At 39.7% G+C, this 21,383-nt stretch overlaps 1 protein-coding gene across 1 annotated transcript; it reads right to left on the bottom strand.

Moving 5' to 3' along the window:
- Window positions 1–8,723: 8,723 nt before the first annotated feature.
- Window positions 8,724–19,159, bottom strand: UBLCP1 (ubiquitin-like domain containing CTD phosphatase 1). Its single transcript, XM_009581219.1, has 10 exons — window positions 18,965–19,159; window positions 18,473–18,564; window positions 17,971–18,056; window positions 17,764–17,879; window positions 16,551–16,649; window positions 15,512–15,549; window positions 13,189–13,287; window positions 12,623–12,739; window positions 11,118–11,245; window positions 8,724–9,745 (listed from the first exon to the last, which is right to left on the bottom strand). The coding sequence occupies exons 1-10, from the start codon at window positions 19,116–19,118 to the stop codon at window positions 9,718–9,720; spliced, it is 957 nt and encodes a 318-aa protein (XP_009579514.1). The 5' UTR covers window positions 19,119–19,159; the 3' UTR covers window positions 8,724–9,717.
- Between the last annotated feature and the right edge of the window lie 2,224 nt (window positions 19,160–21,383).

Below are 21,383 nucleotides of genomic sequence, written 5' to 3'. Positions count from 1 at the left end.
TGTTAATGTTGTGACAAAGGAGAAAGCCATTGCTTACCCTTGTACTGACATGGCTGCAGAGATGGTGCAAGACCCCTCTACCCTAACAGGGTCTCAGAGGACCTTCTGCTGCTGAGGGTGCTCTGCTGTTTGCTCTTGTGTCTTGGTGGCCTGTCCAGCACCTGCTAACCCTCTGGGATGGTCCGGGCCTTGGTGTTGTCTCTCCAAGGCCTGGCAGGATGATGATGCTCCTCCTCTTGTGAGCAAATTGCAGAGTGATGGAGGTGGGGGGGAGAGTGCAGTACCAAGGACGGACACTGGATGCTGCCACAGACCGGGTGGTTTTATCGGTGGTGCCGTGTCTCTTCAGCGCCGTTCAACTTCGGGCTTCTGGCATCAGGCTGTGATCCTTGCTATAGGTTTTTTTGTAAAGCCCCAGCTCCTGGAGTGTAGTGATTAGGTGAGACCTAAACTTCTACTTTCCTAAAAAAAATTATATATTTATATAGTTTAAGCCCCTCATGATTCAAGGAGAAGGCTGAGAAAACTCAAAGATAGAATAACCAACTTGTTTGAAAAATCAGCATGATGAGCTATTGCAGGGGAGAAACATTTCCAGTGGACTAAATTCCAGTCCCTGTTTTGTTTGCAAGTCTGATTAGCCCTGGGTCATGACATGCAAACATTCACCTGGTAGCTCCAGGAGCCTGGCAGATGTCACAAGTGCTGAGACAAAAATGTGATCCTCCTGCCAAGTTCTGATAACAGCCCTTATTCCTGCCTCAGCAGGGCTTCCGTCGCTCCAGTTGTGCTAGTGTTGCAGCCCTCCTGTTGGCATCAGCCCTGCCTTGAGAGGCAGCCCCGCACCCCAGCAGGGAGCATAGGGGTCTGACATAACAGGTTCTGCATCTCTTCTTTGGCTTTTTGCGTTGGGGACAAATCTCACAAATCAAAACAGGGGCTTTTGCAGGTGCATGCGCTTGTTCCTCCCCATTTGGCCAAGCTCTGCCATCCCTGCTGGCATCCCTGGGGCAGGTAGCAACTACTCACAGCCTTTTTTTAACATGAAATTTCAGGTGCATGGATGTCTGCTCACTGCTCCAAAAAATTTGTCTGTTGTGATAACTTATTGCCAGCCCCAGTGCTGCACTCTAGGGAATGGTCTCTGTTCCAGGGTGTGCAGCATGAGGCATCGGGTGGGCATGTACAGAGAAGGGCAGGGAGACTGGGGTGGTGGCAGTAGAAACCATTCATGTCCCATCCACAGACAGACTGCAGTCACACTTTTTGTAAGAGGACTGTGGGTGTCTGTGGGGAGCTCATCCTGGAGCTGTAGGGGAGTCAGTTGTGGTTATTTGGAAACCCGACAGCAGGCAATAAAATAGCTATCTTGAGGGTCAGTGAGAGAAGGTAGTTCCTGCTCCTCCTGTCTGGATACAGGACTCTGTCCCTGGGTATGTGGGGAGGTATCGAGTCGACGTGAGCAGGAACAGTTGGGACTTGAGCAGTGCTGAAGGCCAGGGAGCTTTCCAGCCCTCGTGGGCAGGCTGTGTGGTCCAGCTGCGAGGGGCAGTGGGGTGACCCTGCCCTTCTCCTAGGACTGTCCTAGCCACAGCTGGTGACACCGGGACTTCTGTTTGTAATGCCAGAGTTTTACTGTTGACTTCACTGTAACAATAGCTGTATCTGATAGTTTTTTAAAACTAGGACTTCGCTGCAGGCCCCCGCAGCAGACACTGCGGAGCTCCCCTGGTAGAGAAAGAGGGGCGCAGCTGGGATGGCTCCTGGGGAGCTGTGCTGCTATTGCTGTCACAGAAAGAATAGGTTGGGGGGTTGAGGGGGGTGGCAGGGAGCCTCTGTAGCAAAGAGAATAATGGTTACTGTCCTGTAATATGCAGCCCATGTCCTGCTGCTTAATTTGATTTTGATAGTGATCTTGTGGGAAAATATATTATGGAGGAAGTATTAATAAATTTCCTTTCCCCTTTCTGGAAAATGGAAGTCAACATAGGACAGGGATAAAGTAGAATGTAAGGAGCAGATAAAGCCACACATACCATGGTGGGAAGAGCTATTTACATGGGTGTACAGACAGCCCTTGGGGTGGAAAAGCTGTTTTATCAGCTAAACCTGGAGAGGAAAGCACTGGCACAGCTGCATGTACCTTCATGCTACAGGAAATATGAAAGAATTTCTATTCCCAAATAGGTTGGGGAACCTTGATACTTCTTGCATAAAGTTAAATTCAGTAAGCGGAGTCTCTTGTGGGGCAGTGGAGGTTAGCTGAGCCAACCTGTATGCAGTTCAAACATTCAGCTTTGACCAGTCAAACCTCACCTCCCCTTGAAAGCAGATCCATGCTGTAGAGACAGGAGGCATGACAAGGTGTAAGTAAAGATGAGCCTTAACCCCTGCTCTCAGCAAATGAATAGTTTTCAGTGATGGTGCTTTGTTAATGAGAATGAAGTGAAAAGCACTTGAGCTTCCCTGCTGTGCCATGGCTCTGTCACTGCTGCTGGAGAGGTGATGGAAATACGAGAACCAGGGAGGACCATGGGGCCTTCTTCTTTAAAAAGAGGGAGGGTGGCGTTTAGGGACAGGTATGGGGTCAATGGGAGGATGTCTGGGGTAGAGGAGCAGAGTCGGGGTAAAGCACTGTGCTGGCGAGCAGGAAAGCTGGGCTTCTTGGGGCAGTCAGAAGCTCTCTGTGCCCTCCCAGACAGTGGTGATCCCGAAGGGTTTTGCTGGATTTTCTGTGTTGTAGGTAAAGGTGAGTGGCCACACCCAGCACTGAGACTGGGAATCAAAATGAGCAAAAGCCTTCTTGAGGATCAGCCCTAGGGGTTTTGTGGCTGTGGCCTTTCTCTAGCAATAGAAGAAGGTCTCAGACACTAGACATGGTGATGAAAGCAGACATGATGGTCACGGGGAGATGGGTGTCCATGGCACTCTGCTTTAGGACATGACTGTGGGTATGGACCTCTCTGCCCAGCTATTGCTCCCTGCAGCATGAGCAGGGGCTGAGGGGAGGCAGGACAGCATGGACCTGCAGATACCGCTCCAGCCTTGCTCCATTGCTTTCAGGGCACATCTGTGTTGTCTTGAGAAAGTCCTGTTGTGCCCGTGTTTCATTGCAACTTAGGAACAGGAGAAACAGCACTGATTCATGGGTCAAGGAACGGTTTGGGCAAATTCACTTGCTGCTAGGTCCTTGTGGTAGGGCTGGAGAGCCTGTTTGACACTTTGGCTGCATGAACACCCTGCCCAGTGCTGTGTCTGCTAGGTAAGATAAGGTCATCCGTGCCATCTCCCGCCCCTGTAAAGCTGGTGCAATCCAGCCATTGCATGTTAATTGGCTTTGGCAGAAGCTTTAGCTCAAAAGCTCCTGTCTGGTTTCCTTCCCAGCCTTTAGCACTTTGCTTTGGTGCTTGTCCCATGCCCGGCGCAAAGCTTCTGCGCAACCCTCTAGAAGGGCAAGGCGGGAGGGGGGTGTAAAGCTCAACTGATCCTTGTGAAAGATTGACCAGTGCTGGAAACTCTGCCCATAAGTCTCCGTTTGCCCTGCTTACTGCCCAAATAGACGATAACTTAGTGCTGTTGCTGTTCTCTGGCTTGATTCAAGTTTCTTTGGAGGTAATACTGTGACTTTTTTTCCTTTCATAGTTTCTGGAACTGTATGTACCCTGTGCTTGACTGAGTCATGCTCTGTGGGTCTGTAATTATCTGTGTTCCCTACATACCCATTAATGGATTTTATACATTAATCTCACAAGATCTACTGCTTATTTTGATGTTTTAATCTCGCCGGCTGCCTGTAACCCCTGCATGCAATGTGCTGGGTTAACTGCGGGGCGAGCAGAGATGAGGACAAGCATTTCTCCCTGCTGGTCTCTCCCTGACTCGCCCTTATCTCTGACCCCCAGCTGCGCAGTCGGGCTCCCAGCACCCACCTGAGGCTTCTGGACCAGCAGCGAGCTGGGGGGCTCTTGGCGTGTGCACTTCAACACATCTGTCCATGTGTCAGAGAGTAACGTATGGTTCTGCATCAGTGACGTAAGTTTAATTATTTTATAGCATCTCTAAGGTTAAAACAAGATGAACTGTCATATAACTTGGTCAGGGATTGCTGCAATAAGTGAGTGACGAGCCATGAATTCAGTTTTATCAGTGACAACAGCACCATCTCAATGCTGCACGGGCGTATTTCAGTTCCATAAAACCATATGTTACATAGTTCTAGTTGCAGAACTAAATCTACCTAAATTTACTCAATTTTGGTCTATCTAAAGTAAATATCTTTTTCAGGGGGTTGTTTGATATTTTTCAGTGAACCAACCAAATCAATCATATCAGATTAAGGAAAAAAAATTCACTTTGGGATACTTAAACTCTTAAAATTTAGGACTGCTTGAAAGTAGAAATGCACATACAAAATGCAATATTCTGATTCTGTTTAAAGAAGTCAGAATTTTCAATTATTTGACTGCTTTTTTCCAACTGCAGCTACTCACTAAATTCAAAATGAAGTAGTTTAATAGCTTCTGAACGTATTTATTTCAACTAATTTATTACGTTTGGGGGTGGGGATATTGCTGACATGCAATTACAAACTCACCTATATCTGAAGCTCAGAATTTCTTTCTCTTTGAGTGTTAGACACAAATTATTTAGTTTTTGATTTGTTACCCTGTTATAGAAAATGGCTTTACAACATACCTGTTATGTCTAGACACATCTGTAAGGGACTAATCAGATTTTTAAGAAACCACATCACTTTATCATTTTCATCTCCGAAGCAGTTTAATACACTTAACTTTTCAAAAAATGTGCTCATTTTTGTCCTGATTCGAGGAATATCCATCATTAGGACAGCAGAGGGACCCAAAAGTCACACTGGCATCAGTTGCACTTTAAGCATGTGCTTGAAATTCTGCTCATGCTCACCTACTAAACTGGTGCTTGCGGTTTTCATTACTCTCAAATGTTGCATACCCACGTATGGCACAAAATGTGGCCTGAATATAGAAAGCAGGGTAAAGAATCAGCAAGCCTTGCAAAATACAATTCTAGAGCCATCTCACCTTGCCCTAGGAAGCAGGGTATCTTAGAAAGTTTTACTAGAATTTGTTAAATTATTAACATTATTCTTCCTGTGCCACCATTTGTTCTTCCAATATGACCCAAACTAGGGTAAAACACCTGAGGGAGAAAGTTTGATGCTTACCAGTGGAGCTCTTGGCTTGTAACACATCAATAATGTACAAAGCTCATCAAAGCACTCAGTCGTTACAATGCCACGGCACACTGCCTCCTACGGAGCATTTACAGTCCACTGTGCCAATAAAGCACAAATTGAGAGACATGATGCACATCCACACCAAGAAGCTTTTAAGAAATGAGGGAAAAATTCTAGAGCACTGGAAAAAAAAACAAAGCCAGGAAGGAGGTTTTTTAACTGCAATATTACTATGAGAACATGCGCAGAAACATAACTCTGGGTGTCAAAGCTGAGTTTGTTCTCTTTTTTTTATTCATCTGTGGACATTTCCCTCCAATATGAAACAATTCAAACAACTTTTCTGAACAGCCTGTGACTCAGCCACTCATGCCCAGCTGTCTGGCTGTGTGGTCTATGTTCAGGAAGACGCATGGCAGATCCAACTCAAAATCCAGGGGCTGATCTTGCAGCAAGTAGAATGAAGTACTAGCTCAGACTGCTAGAGATTAAAGTTCCAATCAAATCTGAAGGTTGAGATTTTGGCTTGAGCATTTATATTGAACTATGACTTCTTTGACTGATGCTCTGATCAGGAGTTTGACTTTCTGTCCTCTCAAGAGCAGCATAAATACTGAAGAACAAGGCTCTTGTTATTAAATACCAAATGCTTTAACACCACAGGTGAAGATATTTAGTCACTAAAAATCTGATGCAATAACTGAAGTGTTTTATAACACCAAAATCAAAATCTTCTGGGGTGTTGCAAGGGAAGGAGGGGACATCACTCGGCAACGGTGACTATGCAGGCTTTCTGCAAGGTCACCCAGTCCTCTTGTGCACAGGAGCTGTGGCCAACCCTGGCCCCTGCCATGGTGAAAATAAGAGCTGCTCTTTTCTGATATATAAACACCTTGAAAAATGGTGTTGTGTGAGCAGAGTGGGTGTGCAATTCCAACTAGACAGTTAAAGAAAAAAAAAAACCCACTTTCAATCAAGTGTTAATGATGCATTTTTCTTTGCTCCGCCCACCACCTCACCCATAGTGCTAAGAGCATGATGCAATTTGAGAAAAAGCTCCCTTTGACTTGTACCCATTATTTCCAAACAGAAAATGAATTGGTGGGAAAGCTACTTGCTAGGAGAGACATAGAAATTAATGGCATGGCATTGTATGTGTCTGTGTACAGCAAGGAAACATGCCAAGTTCTGCACAGACTCCTGAGAACTAAATGAGCATCCAAGGGCTCACAGTATCAAAGCAGCATCAAAGGATCTCCAGAGGTGAGCAAACTTCATAAATAAGCATAAATAAGGAAGCTCAGGGATGTATGAGAAAGCTCATCAGTAGATAAAGAGTTCATTTTGAAATCCTCTACTATAAAACACCATCAGAAAAGGGCTGATGTACGAATGGTGAGGTTGAGGCCCCGTGTGATTATTGGGGATTGAAAAGATAACGGGGGATTGCAGTGTAGAGGATCTGGAGTGGCTAATACAGCTGGGCTGGGAAATAAAGGTCTAAGATGGACAGTGTCATCCAGCAGATAAAGCCAGGAGTCAGGAGAGTCAGACTTAGCAATGTAAGGCATCATAGACATTTTTCACCATTCTCTAGGAAAACCTAACCAAACTGAAATTGTTCATCTCTCGCCATGAGACAGTTCTTCCAGACCCTCAATCTTCTGAGTTGCTTATACCTAAAACATGTCCTGATTAGTGAGAGCCCTTTGAAAGCGCAGATGTCAGTATAGGACTCTGGTAACTTATGGCTGTCACAAGATATTGCTAATATTACTTACACAAGAAACTCATAACATTTGAAAGATGTACCTTGTCTTCTCCCAGATAGATCAGTATTTTTCTCTTCTGGTCCCGTTATTCTCTCCCTCAACATCTCCTTTTCACTGAAATGTTTCTCCATCAATCCCCCAGCCAACTTCATCAGCCACTGTGGGCAGCACGCTAATTGCCCATGCTAACACCGGCTAGCACCTGCCATGACTGCTGCAATGTCAATAGCGAAATGTGGGAGGATTCTGCCCTTTAACACCTCTTCATCCAGCATTTCTGGTTTTAAACAGCTTTAATGAAACAGGAGAACTGTTCACTTTTCTTTACCCTCTGAAACACCGTTTTTACATAGGCTTCACCTTATTGCTAGAAAGAAGTATTCAGCACTTCTCACATCAGTCTTAAATACATCCTGAACAGACAGAGTGGAAAATTGTCTTAAACCCTTTGGCATCCACTTGCTGTCAGTCGCATGTCAAGTCAGGAATAAAAATTGGTGACTAGCTGTAGATTTCAGTCATGCAGCAGGATTTGTGGAGCTGAATTTGCAGTTCAGTTCTTGGCTTCAGCTGTCACTCCATGTACCTCCAGTGATGAGCATTCATGCCACAGAGAGGTATTAGAGTTGTCAGATATCCAGAGCTTACAGAAATAACTTCATTTTTAAATGGACTGTCTCTTTTGGTATGAATAATCAGACAGAACAATATACAAAATACTTGACGTGTACTGGGAGCCCAGTACAGTCTGACACATGAAAATGTTTGGAACATTTCAGACTCCATTTAATGTTTCTCCAGAGTTTTGCAGAACAGTAAATTATGAGCTCTATAATTAAGCCACAGACTCCCTCTCTTTGATTATGCTTTAATCCTATTTCTTTTAACAGAGATTGTGAAAGCCATTGATCAAATACTTCTCAATGACCTCAATATAACCTAAAAGGAAACTAAATGTTAACAGGGAACAAGGCTTTAAACTTTGCTGTTGATAGCTATTCCCAAGGCTCAACTATACTTTGGAAATACAAGTAGGTCAAAACTGCTTTCCCTATTAAAAAGGAGAAACAAAAAGTCAGCAGGTGTTTTCCTCTGAACTTATGCGCAATAAATAGTTATTTTGGGGCTAAGCAGGAAGGTAGCCATTTATCCTTGTAGTTATACTAAATTCTGGTAGTTTGGCACAGAATCATACTGTAGTATAACCCAGAAGAGTCATGCAGTACAAATAGGAGAGCTGCGCTGCTTTGGCCCAAGTTCCACTCAGCAGTGGTTAAAGGGGAGCACGCAGGCTTGGCCACTATGTGAGACCCACTCTCATCTTCTTGAGCACCTGCAATTCTTGTATTAAGTATATTAGACCTTCCTAGCCTATTCCCTTTAGCATCAGGTTTCTGGTTTACTTGTTTAAAACACCACTCGGGTTGGCACTAAACTACAAAGAGCAGCAGATAAGAAACTGTATATTTTCTGACAGGTCATTGAGCCAGAGCCTAACACGCTCATCTTAACAGCTCATTTGTGTCTGCTGTCCTGACATTCTGACATTTGCTGTCAAGGTTCCTCTCCCGGGCAGCTACGCACTTTATTATTCAACACCACACACCAGTCTCTTAACTACTGATGCAAAGCCGGTGTCTCTGGAATACGAAGAAAGACCCAAAAAACCAAAATTAAGATTATCAATGGCTTCTCTATTATACAAACTAAATATTTAAGACAGCACAGGACACCAATTATGAAAAAGGTATTTATTATTTACACAACTGCTATAGTTCCTTAAGAACAATATATACCGTTTTTATTTGAAAGGGTCAGTCTTCTTTCAAATACATGAACTGCATAATGCACAAGTGTTGGTAATGCCAAACAGCAGTCACATCACACTTCTATAGTGCAGGCATAAGCAGCGCAAGTACATGATGTTTTAAGAACAGTATGGCTGAATATTGTATTTAAACACAGTGTTTGCACTTTGACAAGATTTAGCTAGAAGAGAACAAGGGTTTTGTTCATGCTTTGTTAGGAATGTGACTTTCCCATCTGAGGTTTAAACCCTTTATCTGACATAGGAGAATTTTTCAGGCAGACTGCTTTTCATTTACCAAATAAGAGTGGGTTTCTCTCCCTCAAACTTTAATCTTTTGTTTTCCAGTAAACACTGCTTTATAGTACGAGTTCACACACTGGGGTAAATTGGCCACAGAGGTGGTACTTTCCCATCTTACTGTCTTGCACAGAGAAACACTGACTTACTAATACATACCAAACTTAGACAACTTGTAATTTATAGACTTAAATACTGGAATGGGAGAGGGAGACTGTTTCTAAAGATGGAGGGAATAGAGGGCTTATACAATTCATACACTGCCAAAGTTGGCTCCTTACTCAACTTTTTTGGTCTAAGTATTTTTTTTCTAGTTTCAGAATGGTTTTGGTCTTTAATGGTTATGGTTGTACTTCGGCAGCAAAGGAGAAGAAAGTATTTTTAGTAGTAACACCAGAACTGAATGCAAGAAAAAGTAACTGACTTGTTTCTCCCACTTTGAGCTTATTGCTGTGATCTTTTAAAAAAAACCCACAACCAACCACCTGGAAGACCAAGTATAGCAGTCATTCTGGCATTGGATCCAGTGTCCAGCACTATTATACTCTAGCGTAAAAGCAAGGAAAAGTCCAATGACCTTAGTTATGTTCCCTTCAATTCAGTGCCACACAATTTTATTAGCGTTATTGTCCTTGCTTCTTTGAAAGATACCTGAAAGAAACAAAAGTACAGTTTTTCACAAAATAAGAGGTAGGCACATATGTATCTAGTATCTTCTATAAACTCAGAGTATGAATCTGCTTTCTTTTATCACTAGCAATCCCCCTATTGATAACCAAAAATTAGAAATGTGATCACTACTACTTATGATTTTACTTGATTTCAGCATTATTTGAATTCCATGATAGGTTATCTTACAGTAATTCTCATGTTTTTAGTTACTCTATTAGTTTTTTTAAACAAAAGAGAGGAAGGAAATGGAAACATGTTTTATTCTAAGAGGTTGAAAATTACATCAGTTGGAAAAGTAGCTATTATATCCTTTAAGATAAAAAGGCCCATTAGATATGGTACTCCTTCAAATAAATTCAAGACTTTAATGAACAGTCATCCAACATAACTTGAAAAGAACAGCCCTCCACTAGCTTCTTTAGAGAATCTGAGTTGCTCCAAAATGCTTGTTTTCTGACCTCATAGTTCTCTTACCATTACAGCTGGAGCAATCTAGCTATGTGGTGACATTGAAGTCTTTGCAAATATTCTAGAAAAAAAAAATCTGACCAATTTAACTGACAGTGAAATATTCAATGAATTTCACTGCTTTTAAAGTTTAACATTTGACTTTCTGTTCTAATCAGAAACAAGAAAGAAAATTGTATCAAGTTTGCAAGGCTGTTCTTTTAAGCACTGAATAAGTGTTTTTCAAATGGCATATTGCACACACTTTTTTCTACATGTATTGAAACTTCAGGCTGTTGCATAAAATCATTAAGAAGAATTTTGCCCAAACACTTCAGCTAATCATTCTCTTGCAAGAATTAGGATGCTAACTGGTGCTGTAAGCATTTGGAAAACTCTCTTTCATAAGACAGTAACTTACCTTTCAGAGCCGATGAATACTGTAATACCACACAACTTCGATAGCGCCCGAGAAACACCCTGTAACAACCCAAACCTCTGAAGTAACCGCCAGAAAAGTTGCCTCATAAACAAAGGACCTGAGATCTAAACTGGCAGCCTAACTTTGTAGGGGTGGAAACAGAGATATTTCCAGGGACCAGGTTCCTTCAAAAATTCTTTTCCCTTTAGGAAGCATAATTGCTTCACTGAAAACCACCAGCGGTCCTGAATACTGCAGAAGTATGAAAAAAAGGTCCATTTTGTCAAAATCTTATCATTTTAGGGAAGCAGCCCAAACACTATAGCCTTATTAAAATTCTACTCAAACTAAAGGACCTTCATAACTGTAAGTGATGTCAAAGTTCATCAGTTCAGTTGTTTCCCGTCTTTGTACAGACAACCTCAAGCAAATCACAGTGGGGTCAGGGACAGAAGGAAGAAAGAATTTTGACTTTGTTCTTACCTTTCCCAATGTTTGTGATTCAGCTCCAAAAAGTCATCTAATTTTGCTATTTCTTTGAGGTATTGAGTGAGCTTTAGAAGCTCCTTGTCTTTATCCCGATTTAAATGTGCTTTCATAAAAGGCCTTATCTATACAAAATAAATAAACTGGGTATAACCATTTGCTCAAAGTAAGAAAAATGCTTCTGATTCTCTATCATTTATCACCTAATTAAAATATATTTTCAGTCCTATGCCAAGTTATAACTTCTCTTAGGTGAGAGGAAGAAAAGCCTTTTCCACTAGTGGCCACATCCAATTTGTCTTGTTATTCATGCAAACTGGACTGTAGGGTTTTTGCCTTGTACGCCCACCAGGAAGAAATTTGTTTTGTCTTGCACTTCTTCAAGCCTTCCCCTCCCAGTCAGACAGGATGATAAAATGAGCTGGAATGGATGGCCACATTTTCTAATATGATTTCATAGATATTTTTGCAGGAGACACGAGGGGGTTTTCAGCTCTGCTTTATAAGTTGTGTTGCATCACTGGAACCAGATGCTTTTTTTCAACAAAAAGCACTTGACTACAATCATAGCTTCTGTGAAAAGAGATGTCAGAAATAAAGCTTGTCTGACAGCTGCTTTAAGCTTGGAATACATTATACCTGTGCCCTGTTTTAGTGATTCAATGTTCTTGTCTGCAGCTCTCTTAACAACATTTTGACAAACATCTTTCAAATCTGAGCTAGAGGGAGCTCTCTGGATAATCCTCTCCCAGCAAGATCTCTGCTATTCCTGATTCTCCTAACACTGTACAGTTCCAATTGCTAGATCCCACCAATTGCTATCCTCTTCACATCATTGATACTTTCAAAGAAACATCATCTTGGATTTCTGCGTTTGAAAACATCTGTTTTTTTTTTTTTAAAAGAAATTAATGAGGGTTCTTTTAGTACCATACTGCTGTACAATCATATATAAGTAGAAATTTAAGCAGCATTCTTCTTATTCAGAACCAGCACTGACAATGGAGCACAAACTGGTTGACAATTCTATAAAATGAAATATTTGCTGTTCTGCAGTCAAAATGGCTCGAGGTATTAATTATTTCCCAGAACAGAATGCTTGCTATTACTTTGGCATACTACCAAGAAGTACAGCCACTTGTTATTCGATTTATTTTCTGAATATCAACACTCTTGAGATTGAACATCACATATTTCAATGGTGCCTATCAGCAATGCCCAGCTTGATTATGGCTTGCAGGTATAATTTAAGCAGAAATCATAATTTCATTGATTTTGGTAGTCTCTTAAAAGCTCACTTAATAGCAAAACAAAGCTTATTGAATACTACTATTAGGGAAATATTAGTCCAGACAAATGGCAATCTAAATAAAAAAGAATAAAACATGCATCTTTGCTAGTTAAGAATAGCCTTTCTTTATGATACAGCAAAGAAGTATGAGAAAGTACTACTTGAAGTATAAGAAAAAGTAGTAATAAATGAAAATTCCAGTTAAAATTACCTTGAGTCCATTTTGAGGATTCATTAGGAAGTTTCGGCCAATATCATCAAACATAATAGTATTTTTTTTGCTGTAATATTCTGAAAATTTTCCCCAGATAACACCAAGAGGCTTCACCTGCAAAAATAACACATACAAGATACCTGAGGTAAACAGATCATATGCAGGAGGTGAAAATACCAGTCTATAGGAACTTGAGTCCAAACTCAAATGTACACTTATATTCTTTTGCTGAAAAATTAGCAGGTAGTTGGGCTTTAATAAGGGAAGAGATGTGAAATAGTACAACATACTAAATACCCCCCACACTAAAGAAAACCTTTCTGTTGGTACTAAATTTTCTTACAACAGTTATCTATTATTTGGTTTGAAAGCAGTGTCATCCAAATGTACTACTCAAAATAAAACATTAATAGAGAATTTCAGTAGGAAAAAAAAATCTATGCTTCCAAGATTTTTACAGTTTTCTTGCATGAAAACTCCAGCACAACTTTATTGTTGAATATTTCAAAGGGGTAGGATGTCAGTTGAATGTAGAAAAAGATCAGGAAAAAATAGGCACTTACATCTATTAGTCCTCTTCTAGGAGTGTGCACTGTTATCATGGCAGCACTATCCAACATGAAAGTTATCTTGTAGTTTGCATTGGTACTCACTCCAAGCTCCTACATCACAAAGATTTATTATTAAAGCTTCTAATTGTGACAGTTTTATTGCTGTACAACTGAAATAATGATTATAATATATTGTTTGTCAAAGGGAAGCTGTTGAGGATTATCAGAGACACACTAAAAATAGGTATCTGGGGGGTTTTAAACTCTTTTATCCAATGAGAATCATAAAAGTACACCGTTCTACCAAAAGAAAAAAAGCTGTTAGGAATTTATTTTTGCAGTGTTTTCTATCAGAAACTCATCAACTTATGTCAGCATAAAGTCAAAGCACCTTTGCAGAAAAGGCAAAAAACAGAGAGGTCTTGCTCATACCTTCATGCATAATCTTTCACAATTTCTACATGCCTCAACTTTACTCAAAATGCAAGGATAGCAACTCTGTACTGTCTGCTATTTGTTCCTTCCAGTAAGTTGCAACAAATCACAGCCCAATCAAAGATGAAATATACAGTAGCAGTTCATTGTTACCCTTTCCTCCTACACATGTCCAAGATAGCCAATGTTAGTCAGAAATCTGTCCGTTTGCACTTTAAAGATTTGACAACTCCTGAAATAAAGACACTAAGGAAAACTTATCCTTTTTAGAAAAAAAAAACCACCTCTGACTAGATTTCAATTTCAAATCCTTTACAAAGCTGAAAAGTAAAATCTGCTGACACATTATGACATAGATATTGCTGACTTAATTTCTGGTGTGTGCAACAGCAGTAATGTGCAAAGCTACACAACAAGGAGAAAATATCCACTGCAGCAGCTCTATTACAGATATCCAGCCACACTTAATTGATTTCTTTTACATGAAAAAGCGAATTTTGCTAATGAAAAGCACTACCTACCTGGGTCAGTGTCCTGTTACACTGAAAAAACTACCTGTTCTAGACCATCTGAATTCCAGGCATAAATAGATGGTAAATGAGAGATTAAACTTGGTTATCTGATACCTCCTTCTTTTTAATGCTGTTCCTGCTTTGTAGTTTCAAACAAAAACTTTAATGCCAAGTATTGCTGGGATCATTGTTCCCTGACAAAAAGTGAAATTCTAGAGGTAAGCACCCCTGGTGCTATCAGTTTAAGGAGAAATAGCAGTTGGTGTCTAGTGGCAGGAATCTCAACTGATCAAGATCCAGGAGTAGGCATAGAAAGGTTGTGATTCAGTCACATACGAAAGGGCTGGAAAGGTGACCTAGAAATGTAGAAAGGTGACCAATGCATGGGAAACAGCCCAGTTTTTAAAAATGGTTTTCCACAAGACTGAATCCTAGCACTACACTGACAGACACAACTTAAATGGAGATGTAACATTGCCACAAGAAGTGCAATGTTTGCAACGCTCAACACTGATTTTACTTGCACTAACTCTACTTCATAGTTCTGATTAAAGGTTCTCATTTCTGAGATCACTCTGAGGCACTTTTGTTTGTTTAGAAAAATTGTAGCAATTCATTATTTTGAGGAAGATGTGCTTTGCTCTGTTAAAACCTGAAAAAAATGGTTAGTCTATAACAAAGAGTGGAGATACAAAAGCTTAAATTTGGAAAAGTTTTCCCTGAAATGGAAACAAGCCTTGATTTATAAGCATAAAAAAACCCAACCCACCAACCAACCATACAGCAATTCTTAGTAAGCTCATCAGATTTACAGCTAAGCCTGACTGTAAATATGTTTACCACTAGGTCAGCTGTGCAAAACTGGCTAGTTGCCTGATTTAGGTACGGAAGAAAGTAGGATTGAAAGAAGAGCTCTTACGGATGTTTAATAAGGCAGAGGAAGCAACAGAACCACACAGCTGCAAGAGGTACAAGATAAATATGAAAAGAGTTTCCTCTTGATAACCTACTGCAGCATGCCACATCTGTCTGCTCCTTTAAAAAAAATGGTATTACACTTAAAGACTAGAACTCTATAATTAGAGCTAAGATGAAAGCAACTGTGAAGGCTGCGTGACTAATCTAAGTTTCAGCAGGTACTGACTTGTGTTTAGTTCTGCTAAATTTAGCACCTACTGCTGATAGTTTGTGTGGAATTCTAAAATTAGATTTAATCTAGTTTTGTGACAAAGATAATTTAAAGTGACTAAGAAGATTTAAAAAACTCGGGTTTTGATTCATACAACCTCCCCAGTTGCTAACCCGCTCGATAATGCTGAGCATTGAGTCCAACTATATGAACAGCTAGCCAGACTAGAAACAAGTTACACATTTTTGGAACAACTTACTTTCATTTTAGCTTCAATCCACTTCATATTAGTAGCAGCTGAAACAAAAGGGAGAAAACAGAAAGAATACTTTATCAAAATAAGTCATTGACAGGCAAAAAAGAAACAAGCCAAGAAACCGTTCACTTAACATATCCATTTTTTACACAAAATTTAATTTCAGAAAGATCCATCCTTGCTACAGCTTTTAGGGTTCACTGCCTTGAAGACAGTCTTCCTTCATGGAAGTTTAATTTTATTTGGAAAAGCTTACTTTTCAAAGGAACAACTAGATGAAGCACTGCATGTGTTTAAACCATTTTCTAGATCAGCTGTTACTGAACTACAGTCTGCAGGTCCATACGAAGTGGGCTACACCTGGTTTGAGGAACCATACTGCCTGTGCAGGATTTTCTCCTGGAAGCAGTGATAAGAATACATAAGGCCTGGAAAGGAAGAAGTGTCAGCATTGGCCACTGATCTAAGAATATGTGGAAATATTGTTCCAGACTATGAAAACTAAATTTTGTAATACAATTTTGATGTGGTTTAAACTCTGCATTGGCTAAAGTCTGTTCTCCAGCTGTTGGACAGGAAGTGAAACAGCATGCAAAGGCAAACGATCAACCCTCCCCATAGACAGGAGAGTTTGGTTCATTTGGCAGTTCACTACTTATTGTCTGGACTGAGATTATTTGTAAAGATAGCTATCAAACAGTGTCTGAATGTTGATGATAAATTCTGTTACTTCAAGCACTTGTTTGTTTGTACAAAGTAACACTCAGTAAAGTGATGTTGAGCTTTATACTGTGATTAGATCCATTCCTGTGAGCAATATGAGGTGCTTTTTCACATAAGAATTACTATTTTTCTAAAGTAGCTCTAATAGCTGTGTGAACATTCGTGCTGAATCTATTACAGCTAAGCATTCATGTATTGTTTTAGATCTTGTGATTCACACTAAAAAGCAATATAACAACCTCCCACCTGCTCTGAAGTGGAGTCTCCGCTCTGAATGACAATTTACAATAAAGTCTTAGGTACTGAGTATAAAACTTACACCAAATTACAATATCATAATCCTCATATGCAGATGTCAGGAATTCATGAAGGTATGGCCTCATCAGTTCTACCCCAGTTTCAGCACATGATCTGTGGTCTAAAAAGAATGTAAGAGAGAAGCAATTTATTATTAAAGTTTAAGTTAAGTTATTAAAGCTCAGTCTGAATTTCCTATCCATCCAGACATCTGAAAAGTTTCATGAGGGAAGCACTGGGGCACTTTAAAATCATGAATGAATTAATAGCAAACTACCATTCCCATTTTAAAGGTGGAGAGAAGAAGCAGAGGGGATATTTACCTGTTGATCCTTACAGGTATTTGAGGGCCTAGCTAATCATTAAATCAGAGATCTGTGGGTCTGAATATCTTTGAAGAGCCAGACCAAATAGTTCATCTGTGCACCTTAGCAAATTTGTAACAGCCCAGATATGAAATAGATTCCTTCAAACCTAGTCCAGTTAATTTTGTGAACATATATCAAGCTTATTTCAGACATGCAAACGTTGCCTGTTCCAATTAGAAAACTGCTGTCAAATTCTGCTAGCAGAAGACATCTAAATAAAAATTTTAAATTCAGTAATAGGTTGAATTTTGATGTCAGATTGTAAACAAATCTCATCAAAAGGGAAAGCTAAGGAAAAGGAATAAAGCAAGCTATTATTTATTGCTTATAGTCAAGCTACCATGACACACCTACATCCCAGAAAATTAAGTCAGAAGGAAAATTCTGGTTTCCAAAAAAACCAGTCTGGCAGAATTTTCAAGTAAAATGCAGTTTTGTGCGTATTTAGTAATGATCTGAAAATAAAATTTGAAGCTATTCTCCCACGCCCCCCAAAAGTGGAGCCAATCAGGTACAGACCGAGATTGTTATTTTACAGTATCTTGCCCTGCCACTGTGATGTCCAAAATACAAGTTGGTCAAGAGAAAGATTATTTGGATAAAATACTAAATTGCTATTTTTTTATGTCTTCTTGCAGAAAGTAAATAGTTGCTGCACTAAAATCAATAATATGCAACACTTACAAAACCCAATGCTTTTTAAAGTATGGGCAGAAGACCCCATAATATTACAAAGCAGAAGTTATATTGTACGACACATACCAAAGTTACTGAAGAAGATACGTTAAACAAGAGTCAAGAAACGTGAACTGGCAAATAAACTGACCTCTTAAACAAACAAAAACCACAAGTTGCATAAAATCTCACCAAATAGTGTATAATCAACATCTAGCACCAGCAGCTTTTTTCCTTCTCTAGGAGGATTCAGAATTTCCACTTTGTATTCTTTAACTCTGCGGGAAATTTTTAGTAGATTTTCTTCCCTAATATAACAGTGCAAAAAGTTACAGTTAATTAATATGCATACTGTACATTCTGTAACAGGACTGTTTTTTAATAGCTAAAACTCCTCACCTATTTTCTACTTCCACAACTTCCTCTTCAATATCAAAGTCATTGACAACATCATCATTATCAGGAGGTGGCCCAAGGACATCTTCCTAGAGGAATAATAATAAAAGATAACAAGGATCACTGAAGGGAAATAACAATGGATATCAAGTCTCCATTCCTGCACATTACAGGAAAAAAAATACTTTTAACCAAAATTATTTCACTTCACTAGTGGAAAGAATTACTAAAGTATACTGATGATTGTTCAGATTTGAGAAGCCAGTGAATATCATAATAGGTTTGTACTTTAAGTCCAGAACAATACAGGCGTTTAATGAATACACTGCTATCAGAGTTCTGCAGAAAAGCTTACTTTACACAGAAAAATAAACACCAACAGAAATCTACTGCATTACTATTTTTCAAATGATTACTGGAATATTCAAAATTGAAAATCATAATGAGGAGACATATATATAAGCATCTCTTCCTGTTTAAGCTAATAAACAAGTCAAATATTTACCAAACTCTCTTCACGAGTGCCCATCATCATAATTTTAGTATTTGGTTTCAACTTGAGAGCTCCAAGCTTAACATCATCATCTGCAGGTTTGCCTATAATGTGAGCAGACAATTTTTTTTACTGGGGTAGAGAGATTTTAGAAAACTGTCAATACATTTCATGCTTAATTGAAATAAGCTACCCATCAAACACCAGAATATCCCAGGCTGTATTATCGTCCTCCTCCATATACACTGCTTGTCTGACTAGCAGCAATTTAACTTTTTTTAACGTACGTGTGCCACACTTCCATGTCAGCCATTAAAATATGACCAGGTACATGTATCAATAATAAACAATACCCAGTGATGTATAAAATTCCTATGTTCATTCAAAAGCTAGATCTCGGAGGTAGATGTCCTGTTAGTGCACACATCCTGGCTAGGTTTAGAGGATGTTTGTCCATAAACATCTCAGGCACATCCACAACAAATAATAAATATGAATAGTTACCCTTCATTTTAAGTCCAAGTAGTTTTTGACGCTCTGGTAACACTCCAGTAAGGCCTTTAAGAGACTGCTTCAGATCCAATACTGTGTCTTCTTCTGATAGCGAGGTTATTGTATACTCCTGTCCACCCCATTTTATTATGAGAGAGAGAGACATCCTTGAAGCATATGTTCAGTATTATTTTCTGAAAAATCTGCTGCAGGAGGAAAATACAATGATCACATAAGGAAGAAATAGGAGAATTACTCTTTTCAGAAGACAAACCATACAGTCTGTTTAAAGTATTTTTTATTATATTGTACATCACAGAGCTGCTTGTTTTGCATGAACAGATGATAAACATGTTGATAAAATGTTGAAACTAAAGGGAGAAAGAACAGCACTAAAACTGGGGCTCCAAGTTCCACTTCAATGTGTTTAGCAATATCACATTGACCATTTGCTCCAGCATATGCTCATTTGCTGTGTGTTCTGTGCAGGTACAGCCTGTTCACTGCACAACCGGCACCCAGGCAGTGTACTGCAGTATCATAAAAGTCATTTCAAATCTCAGAAATGTCCTCTGCAATAATTACGCAACGGAACCAGCTATGGATATCTTTACGTATGTAACAACAAAACAGCAAATATGAAATACCTAAAATATATAAAACCATAAAACTAGTTCTGAACCCAACAGTTCATTTTTAGCATTGGATTTCTCTATTCACTTTCACTAAGATCTGTGCAATACCTGCAGTAATACACACCCCAGGTCACGTCTCACTGTAGCAATATCAAAGTAGGAGTTTGAAAACAAAGCCAAAATACACACCTACACAACGCAATTACACTGTAAGAACTGCACTTTCATTGCAGTGCTGACAAAACAACCATAATTATACTATCTTTAATTTACACAGCATCACTTATACAAATTGTATTTAACAGTTTAGTCCTACATTAAACACAGCAGAAAAACAAGATTTTTACCTTTATGTGGAAGGAAGAAGAACGCGTTTTTTCTGTTAAAGCTTGGAAACAGATAATCAAGGAGATAGAAAGGTATGAAAAGGCTGTTACAGACTGCCAGGAGACGCAGAGAAGGCCTCTGCACTACTAATGGTGAGATTGTCCTCAAAAGACTGATATTCAAAAAGAAGAGAGCAGACCTGTGAAAAAAACTGAGGCTATCCACCTTCAAGAAATGCATTACACCGAGAAATACAGGTTGGTTTTCTGAAAAATCTCAGAATCCAAAAATCTGATTCCTCTTTCTTCTCTAGGATTGTATTCTCAGAGGTTACCTGCTCTCAGACAAAATACTTCTCATTTATACAGTACAGCCTATTAGGAACGAACAAGTAATTACTCAGGCATACCCACCAAGCTCAGACCAGATGAGAAATATAGGGCTAGAGACAACCTGCTTGCTGAGGACACTACAAGCCACACCTCCACACTATTCCCTCTAAGAGTCCTGAAAACAAATTGAAGAGGAAAACTGGTATCACAGAAAAATGAATTTTTTTCCTTTTTTTTTTTTTCCCCCCCAAATATCCCCAATTCAGATAGGGACTTGGTGAGAAAGACTCATGAAAAAGGGGTTTTAGAAGCACCAAGAAATTCAACTGAGGTTAAGGCTGCATAGCGTCAAGCAATGTTGATACATAGGATCATTATCATAAATTATCCCTGTCCATAGTCCTTAGTGTAAGTTTACAGAAAGAGTTTATTGTCTGTTTTCTCACCTGCACCATACACCTCAAATCATTCTGCAAGAAAATGCATAGGGCAAGAACTGTAAGAAAACTTCTCAAGTCTCTGTCCAGCACTAAATTGAAAAGATCATCCCTCCGAAGTTGAGACTTGACTAACTGTCTATCCTTACTGAATTACAGTCCTGTCAAGATGAGCGTTACCAGAAATGCCAACCAGAAATAAGACACCTTTATTCAATGCCAAAACACTAAGGGGACTGAGTCTGGACACCAGAATCAATGATTACAGGAAAACAGATTAGGAGCAGAAAAAGTCACAGAGATTTTCAATGTTTCTACCATCAGGGCTGGATGCCACGTGAAACTGAAGCTTACTGAAATGAAGCCTGCTTTGGGTAATTACATTTTCAGAGCCTTTACAAGCCCCTTGGACCACCAAGAGCCTATGGGTTGGAAGGTCACTGGGGCAGAGAAAGTGTTAAATTTGTGTTGTTGTAATTAAATTGTCCCATTACACCACTTTTCTTGGAAGACTTGGAAGAGAGACATCCACATCTTTAAGTTTCCCTAAGCAACATAAATCATAAACATAAAAAACCCAAAACACAGAAAGTGCAATACTGCGCAGACGGGACGGCACCACTTTCTACTACACCGCAACAGGTGGAGCAACGGGGTTTGAGATCAGAAGCTGCTCTGGGTCAGCCACCACCGCAAAACG

Source organism: Fulmarus glacialis, unplaced genomic scaffold (genome assembly GCF_000690835.1).
Source record: "Fulmarus glacialis isolate BGI_N327 unplaced genomic scaffold, ASM69083v1 scaffold29467, whole genome shotgun sequence".
In the NCBI taxonomy this organism is placed as follows: Eukaryota; Metazoa; Chordata; class Aves; order Procellariiformes; family Procellariidae; genus Fulmarus; species Fulmarus glacialis.
This window is presented reverse-complemented; position numbering and strand designations above follow the sequence as displayed.

Excerpts from the sequence above, each read along its gene's own strand:
- UBLCP1 (XM_009581219.1), bottom strand. The coding sequence starts at position 19,118 with ATGTCTCTCTCTCTCATAATAAAATGGGGTGGACAGGAGTATACAATA. Across the intron at positions 18,057-18,472 it reads GCACTCGTGAAGAGAGTTTG|GAAGATGTCCTTGGGCCACC; the intron begins GTAAATATTTGA and ends TTATTCCTCTAG. Across the intron at positions 16,650-17,763 it reads TGTTGATTATACACTATTTG|ACCACAGATCATGTGCTGAA; the intron begins GTGAGATTTTAT and ends CATTCTTTTTAG.